Source organism: Athene cunicularia, assembly GCF_003259725.1.
Source record: "Athene cunicularia isolate RWA chromosome Z unlocalized genomic scaffold, athCun1 chrZ_part1, whole genome shotgun sequence".
NCBI classification, from domain to species: Eukaryota; Metazoa; Chordata; class Aves; order Strigiformes; family Strigidae; genus Athene; species Athene cunicularia.
This window is the reverse complement of record NW_020799142.1, coordinates 14,540,081-14,555,897: the sequence shown is the minus strand read 5'-3', so window position 1 is coordinate 14,555,897 and position 15,817 is coordinate 14,540,081. Positions and strand designations below refer to the sequence as shown.

The 15,817-nt window shown below is 36.6% G+C and overlaps 2 protein-coding genes across 8 annotated transcripts in view; both read left to right on the top strand.

Annotated features, from left to right (window-relative positions):
* Positions 1-15,817, top strand: part of IPO11 (importin 11) — a 333,704-nt gene that overhangs the window by 197,976 nt on the left and 119,911 nt on the right. The gene's annotated exons all lie outside the window — the stretch shown is intronic.
* The window catches only part of KIF2A (kinesin family member 2A), a 56,789-nt gene that overhangs the window by 35,419 nt on the left and 5,553 nt on the right, over positions 1-15,817 (top strand). For 3 of the 7 annotated variants that reach the window (XM_026865719.1, XM_026865720.1, XM_026865718.1), the window contains exons 10-18: positions 2,263-2,353; positions 2,500-2,563; positions 2,988-3,079; positions 3,306-3,448; positions 4,173-4,377; positions 9,623-9,733; positions 11,529-11,596; positions 13,267-13,380; positions 14,461-14,611. In XM_026865719.1, the coding sequence (XP_026721520.1) occupies positions 2,263-2,353; positions 2,500-2,563; positions 2,988-3,079; positions 3,306-3,448; positions 4,173-4,377; positions 9,623-9,733; positions 11,529-11,596; positions 13,267-13,380; positions 14,461-14,611 (1,039 nt within the window). The remainder of the gene's footprint in view (positions 1-2,262; positions 2,354-2,499; positions 2,564-2,987; positions 3,080-3,305; positions 3,449-4,172; positions 4,378-9,622; positions 9,734-11,528; positions 11,597-13,266; positions 13,381-14,460; positions 14,612-15,817) is intronic. The other 4 variants (XM_026865724.1, XM_026865723.1, XM_026865722.1 and 1 more) reach the window with 3 other exon arrangements.

Here is a 15,817-nt window from a genome sequence, read left to right as displayed (position 1 = left end):
CTTGAAAATTAAAATTTCTGTCTTACGCTTGATATAATTTGGAGGAGAAGGGTGACAAAAGGAAAATATATAGGCTGTTGTTTTATGCACACAAAAGACTTCTAAACAGCAAAGCTGTGCTCTTGAAGATTTCTGTCTCTAAAGATTGTCTACTGGTAGCATCTTGTCTTTCTTGATACTGAAGAGCTTCAGGAGAGCAACCTAGCTGGTAAAGTGTGCCTCTTGCAATTGTTCTCCTCCTGCTTAACAATCAGTTCTTCTAATCTCCCTCTTTCTTGTTACTGAGCTTTATGAGCATAGTGTTTAAATGTGAGGGATATTTTTGGCATACAGTCTTGTATTTTTGTATTGAGTTTTCTGCAAACAATTTTTATTAGTTACATAATACATTAATGATAATACAGAAAAATCTTGAAACGTGATTGTACTTACTGACATGGTAAATCTGTAGTCCGTGTAGCAGTACAGACTTCCTCCCTTATATGTCATAATACTGATGATTACTTGAAGGGCAATCTGCTTCAAGGCCAACTGCAATAACAGAAGTAAGAGCAAGATGGCTATTTTCATCTGCTCTCACCAGAACTTCAGGGTCACAGTGAGAGGAAAAAAAAGTGTGGCAAGTGACTCCAGTTTTCTCTTACTACGCAAAATGATTCAATGTATTTCTATACTGAAACATGTTGTTCAGTTTGAGGGAGAAAAGTACATCATAGTTGTCATTATTATTGTTATTACTACTGCTATTATTAATACTATTATTATGGTTAAGCTGTATTTTAAGTATTTTTTAATCTGTGAGTCACAACATTGAGTGGCAAGTTTTTGTTAATATTTAAAAGCATGCACTGGTTTGAATGGGTGTGCCTTTTGAGTTTTAAAGGAGAATCAGAGTTTACATTTCTGAAAGATCAAGATTGTAAATAAAAGTTCTAGTAAAAGTAAAGTTGGACTGTTCTGGCGTGGTACCATTTGGAGTTGTATAATGCTTTATAAAAACTTTTCTAAATATGTTTGTATTTTGCCTTACTTTAAAATAGGTATATTAAATCCCTTTTTTATAAATCAAAATAAGACATTTCAAACTCCATTAAACAGAGATAATGCAGAGTGCTCCTTAGGTGGATGGACTTTATGAAATTTTGTATTTTATATATAAAAAGAACAAATCTCAAAATATGGGAATATCCTCTTGAAGACAAGGGAGGTTTATGTTTAGAAACAGCAAAAAAGAAAGACTAAGTCTCATCAGGAATCGTCTGTTATATTTTTGATGAAAATTCATGATTCAGTTAAACTTAGATTTTTTGCATAACCCTTGGTTGCTGAATGGCTTAGTCTTACCTGTAGTATTTTTGTAAGTGATCTTGTGTTTGTTCGAAAGTAGAATGAAAGTAAGCTGTAACACCTCCATGTTTCTGTGAACAATTGTTCCTGTTTCTGTCACTTAAAGGTACTTTATGTGTAAACACCTGGAAAAAGTTTTGAAAGAGATTTTTGCAGAGTCTCTTACCTCTATTGGTAACCCTTCATTAATTTACCCTTTGCTTTTGGAGGTTTTTAATGAAATAACGGTGACAAGCAGCTGAAGTAGGAACAATAACTATGTTTTTTAAAGTAAAAATTAATTCTCTAAAATAGAAAAATGATACTTTGGATAATATTTTTTTAACACATCAAGTAATACTTCACGATAACTAGATATTTCCATTCTGAAGAGCTTTTCCTGAGCCTTTTTTATGTATGTTCTCAAAATACTAATGTGCGGTGAGTGATGTTTTGGCCACTTGTCTTCTAAATTTAATCTTGGAAGCTGATTTGGGGAGGGGAAAAAAAAAAAAACAAACCCAAAAATATTGCAGAATTTTAGGATTGGCAAAACCTAAGTATTTATCTGCTCTGCCGCTCTACTTCTATGTCTTCTAATTCTGTGTTCTTTAGGGAGCTCCAAACTCCATGTAGTAAGCTGTGCTTTTTCCATTAAAACAAAGGAAATTTTTTTCTTAGGGTTTAAAGGACAATAATATTGCAAAATAAATGAAGGCAAGTTCACAGGTTTTATGTGATTGTTTGCATTGTTTTAATGCCTTAGCTTTAGCTGGTAGTCTCTTCAATTCAGCAATTAATGTAGACATGTCCTGTGGCCTCTCAAAATATGGGACTAGTTCTGTCACTTCTGGCCTTAAAATTTATAGCAACCTTGTGGTAGTGGCAACTTAAAGTAAATCAGTGTCTCAAGTACTGTTGGTTTTTGCTTTTAAGGTTTACAGCTCGACCATTAGTGGAGACCATATTTGAAAGGGGAATGGCCACTTGTTTTGCATATGGGCAAACAGGGAGTGGAAAAACCCATGTAAGTATTTCTTCTACATGTCAGCAATACACTACTTCTCATGTGTGATACACTTACATAAGTTTTAATAAGGAACAAATACAAATGTTACAGTTCTATGATTTTTATAGTGTATTTTTGACCTTGTTTTGTTTCTTTAAATTTAGACTATGGGTGGTGACTTTTCAGGAAAGAACCAGGATTGTTCTAAAGGAATATATGCACTTGCAGGTGAGATTTTATTGGTTTGTTGTCTTTTTGCAATCTAGTTGAGATCAATAAATTTTCTACTCCCTGCCATACAAGCATCAGGGTCTATATATTTTGCATTACAGTGGAGCTTTGGTAACATCAAAAGTAGTTCCTAGTTGTGTAGTCTTTGTACAGTAAAGTAAATGTGTATATATAGGTAACTTCAAAAAATGTAATAAATACAGCAGAAGGTTAATTAAGTTTATAATTTTGGGGTCTTTTGCATCTTTGGATGTAATGTGGCCGTTTAAACTGCAATGTTTTAGACTTGGTTGACTGACCCTATCTGTTATACATGCAAAATATGAGAGATGCTGTAAAATAGACTGTTATGCATTAATGAGTCTTCACTAAATGCAGATATGTAACGAGATTTCTTTTTATTATGGAAACGTATTCACAGCTCGGGATGTCTTTTTAATGCTAAAGAAACCAAACTATAAGAAGTTAGAACTTCAAGTATATGCAACATTTTTTGAGATATACAGTGGTAAGGTAAGTACCTGAAGGGTCAATTCCTTTCACAAACAAGATTTTGAGCTTGTTACCTAGAATAAATTTTTCCTCATTGTACAGAAAGCTTTATTTCAAATAATTCTTTACACTTACCTTCCAATCCTGTTTTTCCATGGAATGCATTGCATATTTTGAAACGGGATTTGAAACAAAACTGTCTTTTAAAGCTCCTCTTTAACTGTTATGTTTTCCCCCCTTCCTTAAGGTTTTTGACTTGTTGAACAGGAAGACAAAATTAAGAGTGTTAGAAGATGGTAAACAGCAAGTCCAGGTGGTGGGATTACAGGAACGGGAAGTCAAATGTGTTGAAGATGTTCTTAAGCTTATTGAAATAGGCAACAGCTGCAGGTACCTCCCACAGCTTACACCAGTTTTTCATTGTACATTAAAAAAACAGAACAAGATTTTTTGGGGGGTCTTTTCATAGTGATGGCTTTTTAATAAGCAGTGGTTTTATTGACAATGTTGGTTGCAAATAAGGAATCCACCTGTCTTTTAAATAAAGATGTTTAGAGTTTCTCTGTCTCCTAGAGAGAGAGAGAACTGATTTTTGTACAGGATGTGAACTGCATGCATTATGTAAGCAGTTTACTGATTTAAATTCACATCATTTGTAATCTGGAATACTGCCAGATTCTTCAGCTCTGAAAGGCCTTGATATGTAGTGACAGAGGTTAAGCATAATTTAAAAATTTTTTTTAAGAATCCAGCTTCATTGTTTTTAAAATTAGCCTTGTGCATAGACTGCTGCCTGATCAGATAAAAATGCCATCAGCATTTTACATGTAATCTTTCATAATCTGAAATCTTTGAAGATCTGATTATTCTTGCTTTTAGAAGGGAGGTAAAATTTTACCAATCTTCCATTTCTCCTTGAAGACATGGAAAAAGAGGTACATCCAATTATTAGGGTTGTATCTCTAGTGTTCACAAGAATGTTAGATATGCTGTCAACACATGAGAAAATACAGGACTCTGCCCTGAAAAAACTAATGTTCTGAGGGTAGTGTGTTTCACATATATGGTCCTTTGCCTGTTCATATGTGCTTCTCTTTTCTCCTTTTGTTTAAAGGACATCTGGCCAGACATCTGCAAATGCACACTCATCTCGAAGCCATGCAGTGTTTCAGATTATTCTCAGAAGGAAAGGGAAATTGCACGGTAAATTTTCTCTGATTGATTTGGCTGGCAATGAAAGAGGAGCAGATACTTCCAGCGCAGATAGGCAGACACGACTGGAAGGTGCGGAAATTAACAAGAGCCTTTTAGCACTCAAGGTAACTGAAATTTTTCCATTGTCTTTGAGGAGGTGGAAGCCTTCTACATACAATAGCAATGACTATTAAAATGAGTGTTTTTGCAGGCTTTGCTTGTCTACCTTGTCTCCTGATGTGACAGGTAAAATAAGGTATTGATTTTTCCTCTAAATGCCTGAAGGAATACTTGGTAACTACCAAGTAGAAACATTGCAGAAACATTGTGCTATCAACTTGCATGGATTTAAAAAAAAAAAAAAAACAAAAAACCACACAAAACCCACATCAACAAAAAGTCCTCAATGGTTGAATTTTTGAAGACTTTTCTGATATATCTGTAAAATGGGAGGACAGATGACTTACTTTAGTACTCAAGGTCTGAAATACTAACTGGAAACACTCTTATTGATCCCAGTATTTTTTTGTTTTCTAATAAAAAATGAAATTATGTTTATTTACTGCTTTTAATTCAGTAAAGCAACCCAACAGCAACATATACAGAAAGAGCTATGAGTAAAAAGTTGGAATCCGTTTTTAGCAAATTATCTGATACAGTCACTTTACAGTTTGTTGTTGTTTCGGTGAGGATAGAGGTAATTTTTCTTCTTAGCTAGAATAGTGCTGTGTTTTGGATTCAGTATGGGACTTGTTATGAGAAGACTGTTGAAAATGCATTGATGTTATCAAGGACTTTCCAACTTCCCATGTCCTGCGGGTGTGCAGGTGTACAAGAATCTGGGAGGGAACAGAGCCAGAGCACGAGACCCAAACTGACAAATGGAATAATCCATATCATACAACAATGTGCTCAGAGGAGAGTGGGCCAGGAAATTGGGGATGGAGGTCTCTTCTGGGATCTTCTCCAGAACTGTTAGCCAGGAATGGCCTGGGCATCAGTAGGTGTGTAGTAAGCAATTGCAATGTGCATTGCTTGTTTGTGTATTCTATTATTACTATTATTAACATTATTATTTTAATTTTACTTCAGTTATTATAGTTTTCATCTCAACCTATGAGTCTTCTTACCTTCACCCCTCCAATCCTCTCTGCCACCCCCTGGGGCAGGGAGGGTGAGCGAGCAGTTGAGTTGTGTTTGACTGCCAGCTGGGTTTAAACCATGACACAGATTTTCATACATTAAGCCAGGACACATCAGGAGAGCTAAGAAATATTACTTAAATATTCATATGCACTTTTTTTGATTGTTTTAAAACTCTTGGAAGGTGTTCAGCCTAAGTAGAAAAAGTAAGGTTTTGATCTCAACTGGGTAAACTGTAGTTTTGAATGTCTTAGAACTTATCTCTGTTGTTGGTTAGTTTTGCTTAGGTTTACTACTCTCAGCACCAGCACTGTGGGTTTATATAAAGAATCTGACCCCCAAAATCACTGTGCTTACTTTTTAATTCTCTGTATAAACTTGGGAGAATACTTCTATCTATAAGCAGATCTCACAAAACACCATAAAACTGTAATTTACAATGCATCATTACAGAATTGTATGTCATGTTGAAAAATTGCAAGCAACAGTTCCAAAACTGTGGCCTGTTTTGATTTAGCATCAAAGTAAATAATGCAGGCAACATTGTGTTGATATTATCGCTTGTTTCCAAATATAACTGAATAAAGCTGGTTTGTTCTTGGTTTGGGTTTTTTTTTCCCCATATGCTTGTTGATATTTGTACTGGCTAGTGCCTTCAGTGCAATACTCATATGACATACTCGTTCATTTTCATACAACTTGTCTTTTTAATTATAGTGAGAAGTTCTGCCTGCTGAACTAGCAGTTGTGATCTAAATTACATGGTGGCCTGGTTTCAGCTGGGATAGAGTTAATTTTCTTCCTAGTAGCTGGTGGTTTGGATTTAGAGTGAGAATCATGTTGGTAACACACTGATATTTTAGCTGTTGCTATGCAGAGTGTCCTAAGTTAGGAATGTTTCCGCTTTCCAAGCTTGGCCAGCAAACAGGTGCACAAGAAGCTGGGAGGGTGCAGGGCCAGGACAGGTGACCAGAACTACCCAAAGGGGTATTCCATACCACAGAACATCATGTTCAGTATAGAAACTTGGGGGAGTGGACTGGGGGAGGTGGATCACTGCTCGAGCATTGGTCAGCAAGTGATGAGAACTTGCATTGTGCACCATTTGGGGGTTTTTGGGTTTTATATTCTCTCTCTCATTCTTATTATATTCCTTTCATTGCAATTATTATTATTAATAGTAATAAAAATACCATAGTGTTATTATTGTAATTTATTTCATTTTAATTATTGAGAGGGACCTGGACAGGCTGGAGAGTGGGCCCATTCAAACCTCATAAAGTTCAACAAGGCCAAGTGCAAGGTCCTGCACATGGGTCAGAGCAATCCCAAGCATAAATACAGGCTGGGGGATGCATGGATTGAGAGCAGCCCTGTGGAGAAGGACTCGGGAGCAGTAGTGGATAGAAAACTGACTATGAGCCAGCAATGTGTGCTTGCAGCCCAGGAAACCAACTGTATCCTGGGCTGCATCAAGGGAAGTGTGGCCAGCAGGTTGAGGGAGGAGATTCTCTTCCTCTACTCCTCTTTTGTGATACCCCACCTGCAGTGTTGTGTCCAGCTCTGGGGACCTGCTCCAATGAGTCCAGAGGAGGACATGAAGATGATCAGGGGGCTGGAGCACCTCCTGTATGAGGACAGGCTGAGAGATTTGTTCAGCCTGGAGAAGGCTCCAGGGCAACTTTAGAGTGTCCTTCGAGTACTTGAAGGGGGCTACAGGAAAGATGGGGAGGGACTCTTTATCAGGGAGTTTAGGGATAGGACAAGGAGTAATGGTTTTAAACTGAAAGAGGGCAGATTCAGATATAGATAGATAAAGATTCTTTACTGTGAGTGTGGTGAGACACTGACACAGGTTGCCCAGAGAAGCTGTGGCTGCCCCCTCCCTGGCAGTGTCCAAGGCCAGGCTGGACGGGGCTTTGAGCAACCTGGGCTAGTGGAAGGTGTCCCTGCCCATGGCAGGGGGTTGGAACTAGATGGTCTTTAAGGTCCCTTTAAATTTGAGCCATTCTATGTTTCTATGATTAAACTGTTCTTATCTCAACCCAGAGATTTTACTTTTTTCCAGTTCTCCCCATTCTACTGGGCAGGGGTAGGAGTGAGAGAGCAGCTGTGTGGTGCTTAGCTGCTGGTTGGGATTAAGCCACACAGTGGTGAAGATGAAATAAAAATAAGTGTAGGTCTTGCAGAGGTGCAAACAGCAGTACAAGAAGATACAAGTTTCTCAATGATATATTAGTTTACCATTTTTCCTTTATGCCCAAAAATATTATGCAGCTTTTTCCATTTGTATTCAAGACCCTTGAAATTATTGTCAAGTTCAAATCAAACTCATGTTTAGAGGACTGGTCGTTGGTGATAATCCAAGATTTGCTGATTGCATCTGTATATCAGTTCTGTCTTAACCCATTCAGATTTTTGGTACAGGAAGTAATTTCTGTAATGTCTCTACATGGAAGTGGTGTTGTCATTTCATTACCTTGTTTTCTGAGCTGTGATGAAAAGCAAAAGTAGTTAAAAACTCCATTAATTTAGAACCTGGCAGTGTCCTCCTATTTTTACTTAACGAGATAATCCAATTCTAATTTTTCAGGAGTAAGCAAACTAAGAATCATTATAGTAACTTAAAATATCTTAATTCAACTTGTTGGTTGCCATATCAGTAATTCAACACACACATTTGTTACTGGTTTTAGTTTCTAGTGTCACTTGCTGAAAAACCTGTTGTCCCTGTCTAATCTGCTTTTCTCCTTATGTAAGTATAGTATTAATGTACAAATTAAAAAAATTCAAGGAATGCACTGCCTTGCTTACCTGTAAGTATTGAGTCCTTTTTAGCATTTGCATGTGAAATTCACATTCAACAAGCTTCAGTCTTTCTGTTTATATGAGCTATGTCCATTCTATAAAATTCACCTGGTAAGTTTTTTAAATAACCACCCTAGTTAAGGCCAACTTGGCCTTATGTTTGTTCTGTGTTATGGCAGTCTTATGCTGAACTCAGTTCTAGCTCTGTTTTATAGTGTTTCACAGTTGCAGTGCTTTCTTGGATTATCATCCCACATTTTGTATCCTGGCTTTTGGAAGAAGCTGTTTCTAGGAAATTTCAAAAGACCACAAGGATATGGCTGCAGCTGTAGGATTAGCTGAAATACTGTAGAACCATTTATGTAACAAAAAAGCCATTCTGTCTGTTAGTGGTGCTAAAAGCAAAGCTCTAATGTGAAAAGCTTTTGAATTATGGTTGTTTGAAGAATTTCTGTGTGTAGATGTGTTAGAACTGTACCCAAGGAAGCCATGAATCTGAAGAGGTGCATGTACACAAAGTATTAAGGCAAATCCAGAAACTGGAATTAATGATCAAAATATGATGACAGTGACAACACCACAGAAATTTAAACTTCCTTTGTGTAAGAAGTTATTTAAGCTGAGGTTAGAGCTCTGAGTAGGCAGAAGTGATGTTCAGATTAGCATGATCTTGGTTTGCACTGTTGTGCTCAGTTGCTGCTGAAACTTCTGTAGTAATTTCATAATATTTACATCTGTACAGCATTTCTCACTGGAACTCTCCAACCAATTGCAAATATTAGTTAGCCCCATACCTTTGTGAGTGAAAGAGGAGACCTTATCCCTGTTTCTCCACATGAAGAATATTTTAAAACAGGGAATGACTTACATTTTCTAGTGTCTTCCAATACTGAGTACATCAATAGAGAGCTATGCTTCCTAGGTTTGTGACCTCCACGTAGAAGCTTTCAGAAAGTTTGTTTTCGTCTGAGCTGTTAAGAATGTCAGTGGTAGATCCAGAATCAAAGCTACTGCTTTTAATTGATAGAGTTAACGTATGTCCCTGTCCCCACTGCTTCTGCTGGTGGAGCTTGTAGATCATTCAGGCTTTTGCAGCTGATAATCAGAAATAATTGCTAGTCTGGACATTTAACATCAACACTGATTTTTTGTTTGTTTTGTTTTGTTGTTGTTATTGGATACAACAGAGGTAAACATTTTGGATGATATTCAGAAGGTTTTTAGGCTCCCAAATCCTTTTTAAGTTCTTGCCTCTCAACTGAATTTAACTTCTCAAATCCAGACTTTAATGGTAAATTTTAATATTTTAGGGGACAGCAGCATAACTAAGGCATTGATTTTCTGGTTGTGAATTGCATTTATATTATATTTATTCAACCCATGTTAAAGAAAAATGCAGAAACCTGTTTGTTCTTTCAGGAGTGCATTAGAGCCTTAGGCCGAAATAAACCTCATACACCCTTCAGAGCAAGTAAACTTACTCAGGTGCTAAGAGATTCATTCATAGGAGAAAACTCCCGTACCTGTATGGTAAGTTGATTTGGTTAACTCTTGTAACAATTGCAAGAAGAAAAGACACTGGGAATTTAGGCTTTAATGCTTAAAACTAGTCACTTGCTACTGGGAATGTGTTGGACTTAAGTTTATCCACTACCTGACACTGTATGTGGAGTGAGAGTTTCAGCCAAGATATTCCAGTTAACTTGCTCCCATTTCAGTTTTTACTGGCCTTTCTTATTCTAGTTTTCTAGCTAAGCACTTAACTAGAAACACTCTAGCTTGAGAAGTTTGTTTGTTTGTTTTTTAATAATGTCTTAATTATATGAGAGTATTGTTTGTTGACTCAGAGTTTTGGAAACGGTGGTGTAGACTGGAAGTACAGTGATGAGTTACAATCTCAAAATCACAAAGACAAATTTAAAGTTGGTATCAAAGGCATCAGAATATTCTCTATGCTGTTGAGGAGGGAAGTAATTGGCATAGATAAGATGAATAGTTGTACAAATATGCATTTGCATCAGTCTGAAAAACAGAACTCTTCTGTCAAATGATGAAAAAGACAGATAAAAGCACTGACGTCCAGTCATTTTATTTGTGCATCATTAACATTGTATAGAAATGCAAACTCTCTGCAGTAGACACTGATTACTAGGCTTGTTGGTTACTTTTCACAAACTCCTTGGAATTATTTATTTTAGAGGCCAGAGAAGTCTGCAGACCACAGCATGAAAACCATGGTGTTAGGACAGCCTAGCCTTCCCTTTAGTTGTTAGGTATGGTTCTCATTTGAAAATGGTGGTGAAATATATTTTTATTTATATTTTTATTTTCTTTAGCTTTCTGATGAAGAGACAGGGTTGTTTTCTTTCCCACTGAGACATACCTGATCTAGTTGAAGATGTTCCTGCTCGCTGCAGGGGTGTTGGAGCAGGTGACCTTTAAAGGTCCCTTCCAACCCCAACTATTCTGTGATTCTGTATCTTCATAAATCTTATGCAGGATCAAAAACCTAAAGCGTACATCTCTAGCTAGTGTATTCACACTGCTGAAGGAGGTTTGAAAAGTTAACCTCTTGGAAATTACTCTCTGCACATAGAATATTGTGAATATTTCATGAAGTTCTCACCATTGCCTTACCTCCTTAAAGTGCTAACAAGCTGTCTTTGTTTTGGTGAAGCTTTTTTATTTAATTATTACTCTTCTCATAGAGGTGTAACATTTTTTACCATTTAAATGTGTGAGAATGCCATAATAAGTTAGTTATCAAGTATTGCTTACAGATAACTTACAATTGAGAAAAAAAAATCTTTACTTAGGAAAATAGTTAAACATATGCTTATCCTTAATATTATTAAGTAGTTTTGGACTGTGACCAAAATAGATCTCTCAAATCAGTATACAGTGTGCTTGAACAGAGAACAGCCTACAAAGATAGATAGATACATACATACATACATACATAAAAATCAGGTGATTGTTTGCAGGATATATTAGATTTACTTTCCACTGAGTTGCATATTTCCCTTTTCAAAGAGTCTTTATTTTCTATAGAGTTTTGCATTTACCAAGACAGTGAGATGGGGGAAACTGACTGAATTTCTATGAATTCTTTGTGTTCCAGGTGTGGTTAAAAAAATTAAATTGAAGCTTGCACTTGACATCTGTTTCCTTGAGATGTCATTGTATAAGGACAGCTGTACATAGTAGGCAGTTTTTGTGGAAGATCTCAAATGAAGCTGAAAATGAGATGAAAAAAAATTAAATTCATCTACCCTTTCATCTGTACAAAGTGATTTATTAATGTGTGGCTTGTATTTTTTTCCAGATCGCTACAATTTCTCCAGGGATGGCATCATGTGAAAACACTCTAAATACACTGAGATACGCAAATAGGTATGGAAAATGTTATTGCTTATAGCCATGCCAGCTGTTGATCACTGACATTTGCCAGTGTTGTTATGTATTGAGCTACTGGAATAATTTTATCATACTTGCATTTCTCAGTAAGATTAAAACCAAATTACTGATCCAGGCTCATATTTAATGTAAATTTTTTTACAACTGTTATAATAGAATCAATAGAAACTACATTTAAGCCATTATCCAGAGATGGATAATATGGATTGTGAGGAACGTGGGAGATGCCACATAGTTTTGCCCCTGCTCTGCAGGCACCATCTCTTGCATTTGGGGTAGTCAGTATTTGTGGTCATTCTCTGGGGTGTTAGCTGTAATACCTTTTTTTTTTTCCCCATCCCTTGGTGCAATTTCATGCAATTGCCAGTCTGCTTCATACATTTATATGAATTTTTTTTACTTCCCAACTTCAGGCAAATATCTGAGATCCCTAACTAAAGAGTCAGTTAATCCAACAGTGACTTTATGATCACTATAGAGAAATTAGCACCTCCAGAGGTTGATGCAGCACCTCTGTACTGCTCTCTGAAAGTGTTTGTCTCTCTTCAGTAAGTGTGAAAGGAGCCTTCTCCTTCTGCAGTTCTCCTTCGTTTAATGTCTTTGGAGACAGGATCATTGGGTCCTGCCTGTCCCTGCAGTCAGACCTGTGACTCAGAGAACCCTCCGTGCTTTGCTGCAGAGAACAAAGGAGGCAGACACGCCTCTGGGCCATCAGAAACCTTAGTTTTGCCAGAAGAGGCTACCATCTAGTGGTCTGCTTGCCCCAGTGAAAGATAGGGCAAAACTATGTCTGCTCCTGCTTGGCTGGGCACCCCAGCCAGTCACTAAGTGGGCACAGAAGACTGCAAGGAAGGCTTACAGCTCACTCCTCTTGATATCCAAATGTCTCTGTGTGGGGATCAAGGGAACTAGTAGCATATCTGCTGTCTTGGACCAGTCTGTGTGATTTCCTTCCTGGCAAGGAGGAGACATCTACTCCCCTGCTTACAGTAGCATAACAAATGATCTTGCACATTCATCAAGACTCATTATGTCTTTTGCCTCTTACAGACAATATCCATTGCTGAAGTTACTCCAGAAAAAGAGACTATGAAACTAAACACCTATTTCTAGTATACTAAATAGTTGCACTGAAACTGTTTCTTCCCCTTGGCGTTAAATTTGTATGTTGTTGATGGAATAAATGCCTGTCACTGTAAAGATGCTTTGTGTGTTTTCTGTAGTATTTTAGTTTCTTCTAGCAATAGATGATTTTCATAGTACAATTAGTTTTTAGGTGCTGGACACCATTTATGCAGTGTAGGACAGGGCAGAACAGAATTTTAACATTTTGTAGCTGTAGTGGTTTGATATTTTAAAATAAGACATTTAGTGGAATTTTGAATGTAGACCAAATTGAAATCTGGAATTACTTTTCTGAAAACACTGCTATTACAGACCCCTGCACATTAGAAGCACTGGTTGTATTCAGTCTTGTTAGCGATCTGTAACTGTTTGCAGAAGGTTTAAATATGTTAACACACTTGTGTTTTAATATAAAAATAATTTTAAACTGTTAAAGTAGTACACTAAACAAAGAGTTGTCATTTTAACTGTGTTTATGAAAACATTTTCTTTTAATTTGCTGCTGTATTTTGCTGCTGCAGAGTAAAGGAATTTGGAATTAGTCCTTCGGACATTCCCTTCTCACAGGGTAGTGGCAGTCGCTCAGATCTCTCTCCTTCCTATGAGTATGACGACTTTTCTCCTTCAATCACCAGGTCTACTTCATTCTATACATGGAATCTTTATTTTTAAGTTTTCTTTCTGGCTATGTAATTTTACAGACCAACCTTTCATTAGTCCCCTTGTCTTGAGTCACACATAGCTTGTTTTTATTTTGTTGGCAGGTGATGGTTCTGCATGATCTGCAATCATCTTCCCAGTATTCTGTTTACCCTCCTTAAATACCCACACTCTGTATCCAGGCTTGCTAAGTTTCCTTCATATATTTTATTTTAAAATGGTGATGTCACCTTTATACATTTAGTGGACCAGATCTGAAAAGTTGTGTTTAGGGTAATTTTAATATCTCTAATTAAAAAAGAAACCGTTTTCATCACTCTGAAGATGAATGAAAAACAGTTTCCATTGTAGTAAATAAGTGTTACTTTTTCCTTTAAAAAAATTAAGAATATGTTCCAAAACTTGCTATACTTGCAGACTTGGATGTGTCTGTTTCATAAACTTGCTTTTGAATGGGCTTTTTTTTTGACAGAATCATTATCAATCTTTTAAACTATTTGAATGCTGCAAGAGTCTAACATTTTAATATTTTCACTTTTAAAATTATCTTAATTAAAGGATCTATTAATTATCTGAGATACTTGTTTGCAAATTATTATTTTCTACAGAGTGGAGAATTTGCTTATAGCACCTAATGGGGTACCGATTGGCTAACTTCTTTAAAGCACAGTTGAGTGTACAGAAAAAGAAAGATGGTCACATTTAGGGTGCAGAGTGAACTTTTCTCTCTAATACTACTTATTGTTAAGGATATTGAGTGTTTGGAGATTTTTGCCCCCATAACTGTTAATTAGTAAGATTTCAATCAGAAAATGCCTCTTGCCAGAAGATGGACTGAGATCCACCTGCTAGTAGTTGAAATTCAATGGTCCATGCTTTTTAGGAGTTGGACTAACATCTTTTTGCCACTGAAAGTACATTAAATTTTTGAAGCTGACATTATCATCTTTATTAAATGAATTAATTGCATATAAATTAATGAAGATGGGTTTTTTTGGTTGTGACTCTTTTGCACAGGAGTTTACTAATTTACAAATGACTTTTTCTGCTTGTAGGGTGAAGGAACTGACGGTCGATCCTAGTGCTGCAGGAGATATCCGTCCCACTGTACACCATGCTTCCAATCAGATAGACGACCTGGAAACACAGTGGGGCGTGGGGAGCTCTCCTCAGAGAGATGATCTCAAACTGCTTTGTGAACAAAATGTGAGTGTTTTACAACGTTACATGGAAAAAGTTGATGATAAATACAGTGGCAGAACAAATCCAGAGTAATGTGTATTTATAGCCTATTAGCAAGATCATTAAGTAAACACAGCATGCCTCTTCACTTTTTCACTTTATGGTATTTTGTCCGTTTCCATTAAAAAAAACAAACAAACAACTAAAAACATTTCTTGAAGGGTTGAGAGGAGAATGTTTTTCTTGTCTTTATCTCCCTCACTGATTAGGGCTTTTAATATCTAGGCAGGGTCTGCTCTAAGCTCTGACATTCTTTAGTGTACATTTTTTTCCAGTATGCCTTTATATATATTTAGGCAGTTAGAAGTATCCTGGGATTCTCATCTGTTTTACTTAACACTCGTGGTTTTGAGCATTATTTTACTGCATGCAACACCTATTTCAAGGGAGTTGGCCTTTCTTTGCATTTAGATATATGACTACCCATCATTCCTCTTCCCAGCATCCTGATTTTCATGAGGTGGAATCCCAGTTCAGGAGAGCGCCACATCATGTTCCCAGCATGTCTCCCTGGGCTGGAGTGGGGAGCTGAGAGATATCTTCTAAAGGGCATTTTCCCCTCATTGCTTATTTTTAGCTATAGTCCTGGTTCCTCAAATTTACAACAGGGATTAAAACTGGATTTGTGAAAATGCTGATGAAAGACAGAAGAGAGGAATCCTTACTATCCTAACTTCTTTTTTGCAAGACTCTTTGTCTCCTTAGACACCTCTTCATGGTGGCTGCTGTATTTTTCATCTGAGTGACTCCAGTACTATTTCATAAGAACATGCTAGTGATTCCTAGAGCTTCCCACTGGACAGTTCTTCCAATCAGATATTCTTTTATATAATTTTTCTAATTGTTCATATAAAATTAAATTAAGCTTTACAGTATGTTTTTAAGAAGATTTCAAAGGCATTGTATAAGGAACTATACTGTCTTGCTAAATCATTAATTACAGCCTAACTAGTGCTTTTGATTGTAACTCTTCATTTCTAAAGAAGCCCTTTTTGCCCCAGTTTGTAAATCCATGCTGTGTGTTCTTCCAATGTATTAATTGCTATGTACATTTTAGATTTCTCACTTTACTTTTATTCCACTTTTTCCCAAAGGTTTAATTTCATTTTGATTTCATGAAATCTGTTGAATGTAACTGCTGTTGTCTTGTTTTGAAAATGATTGTCTGTC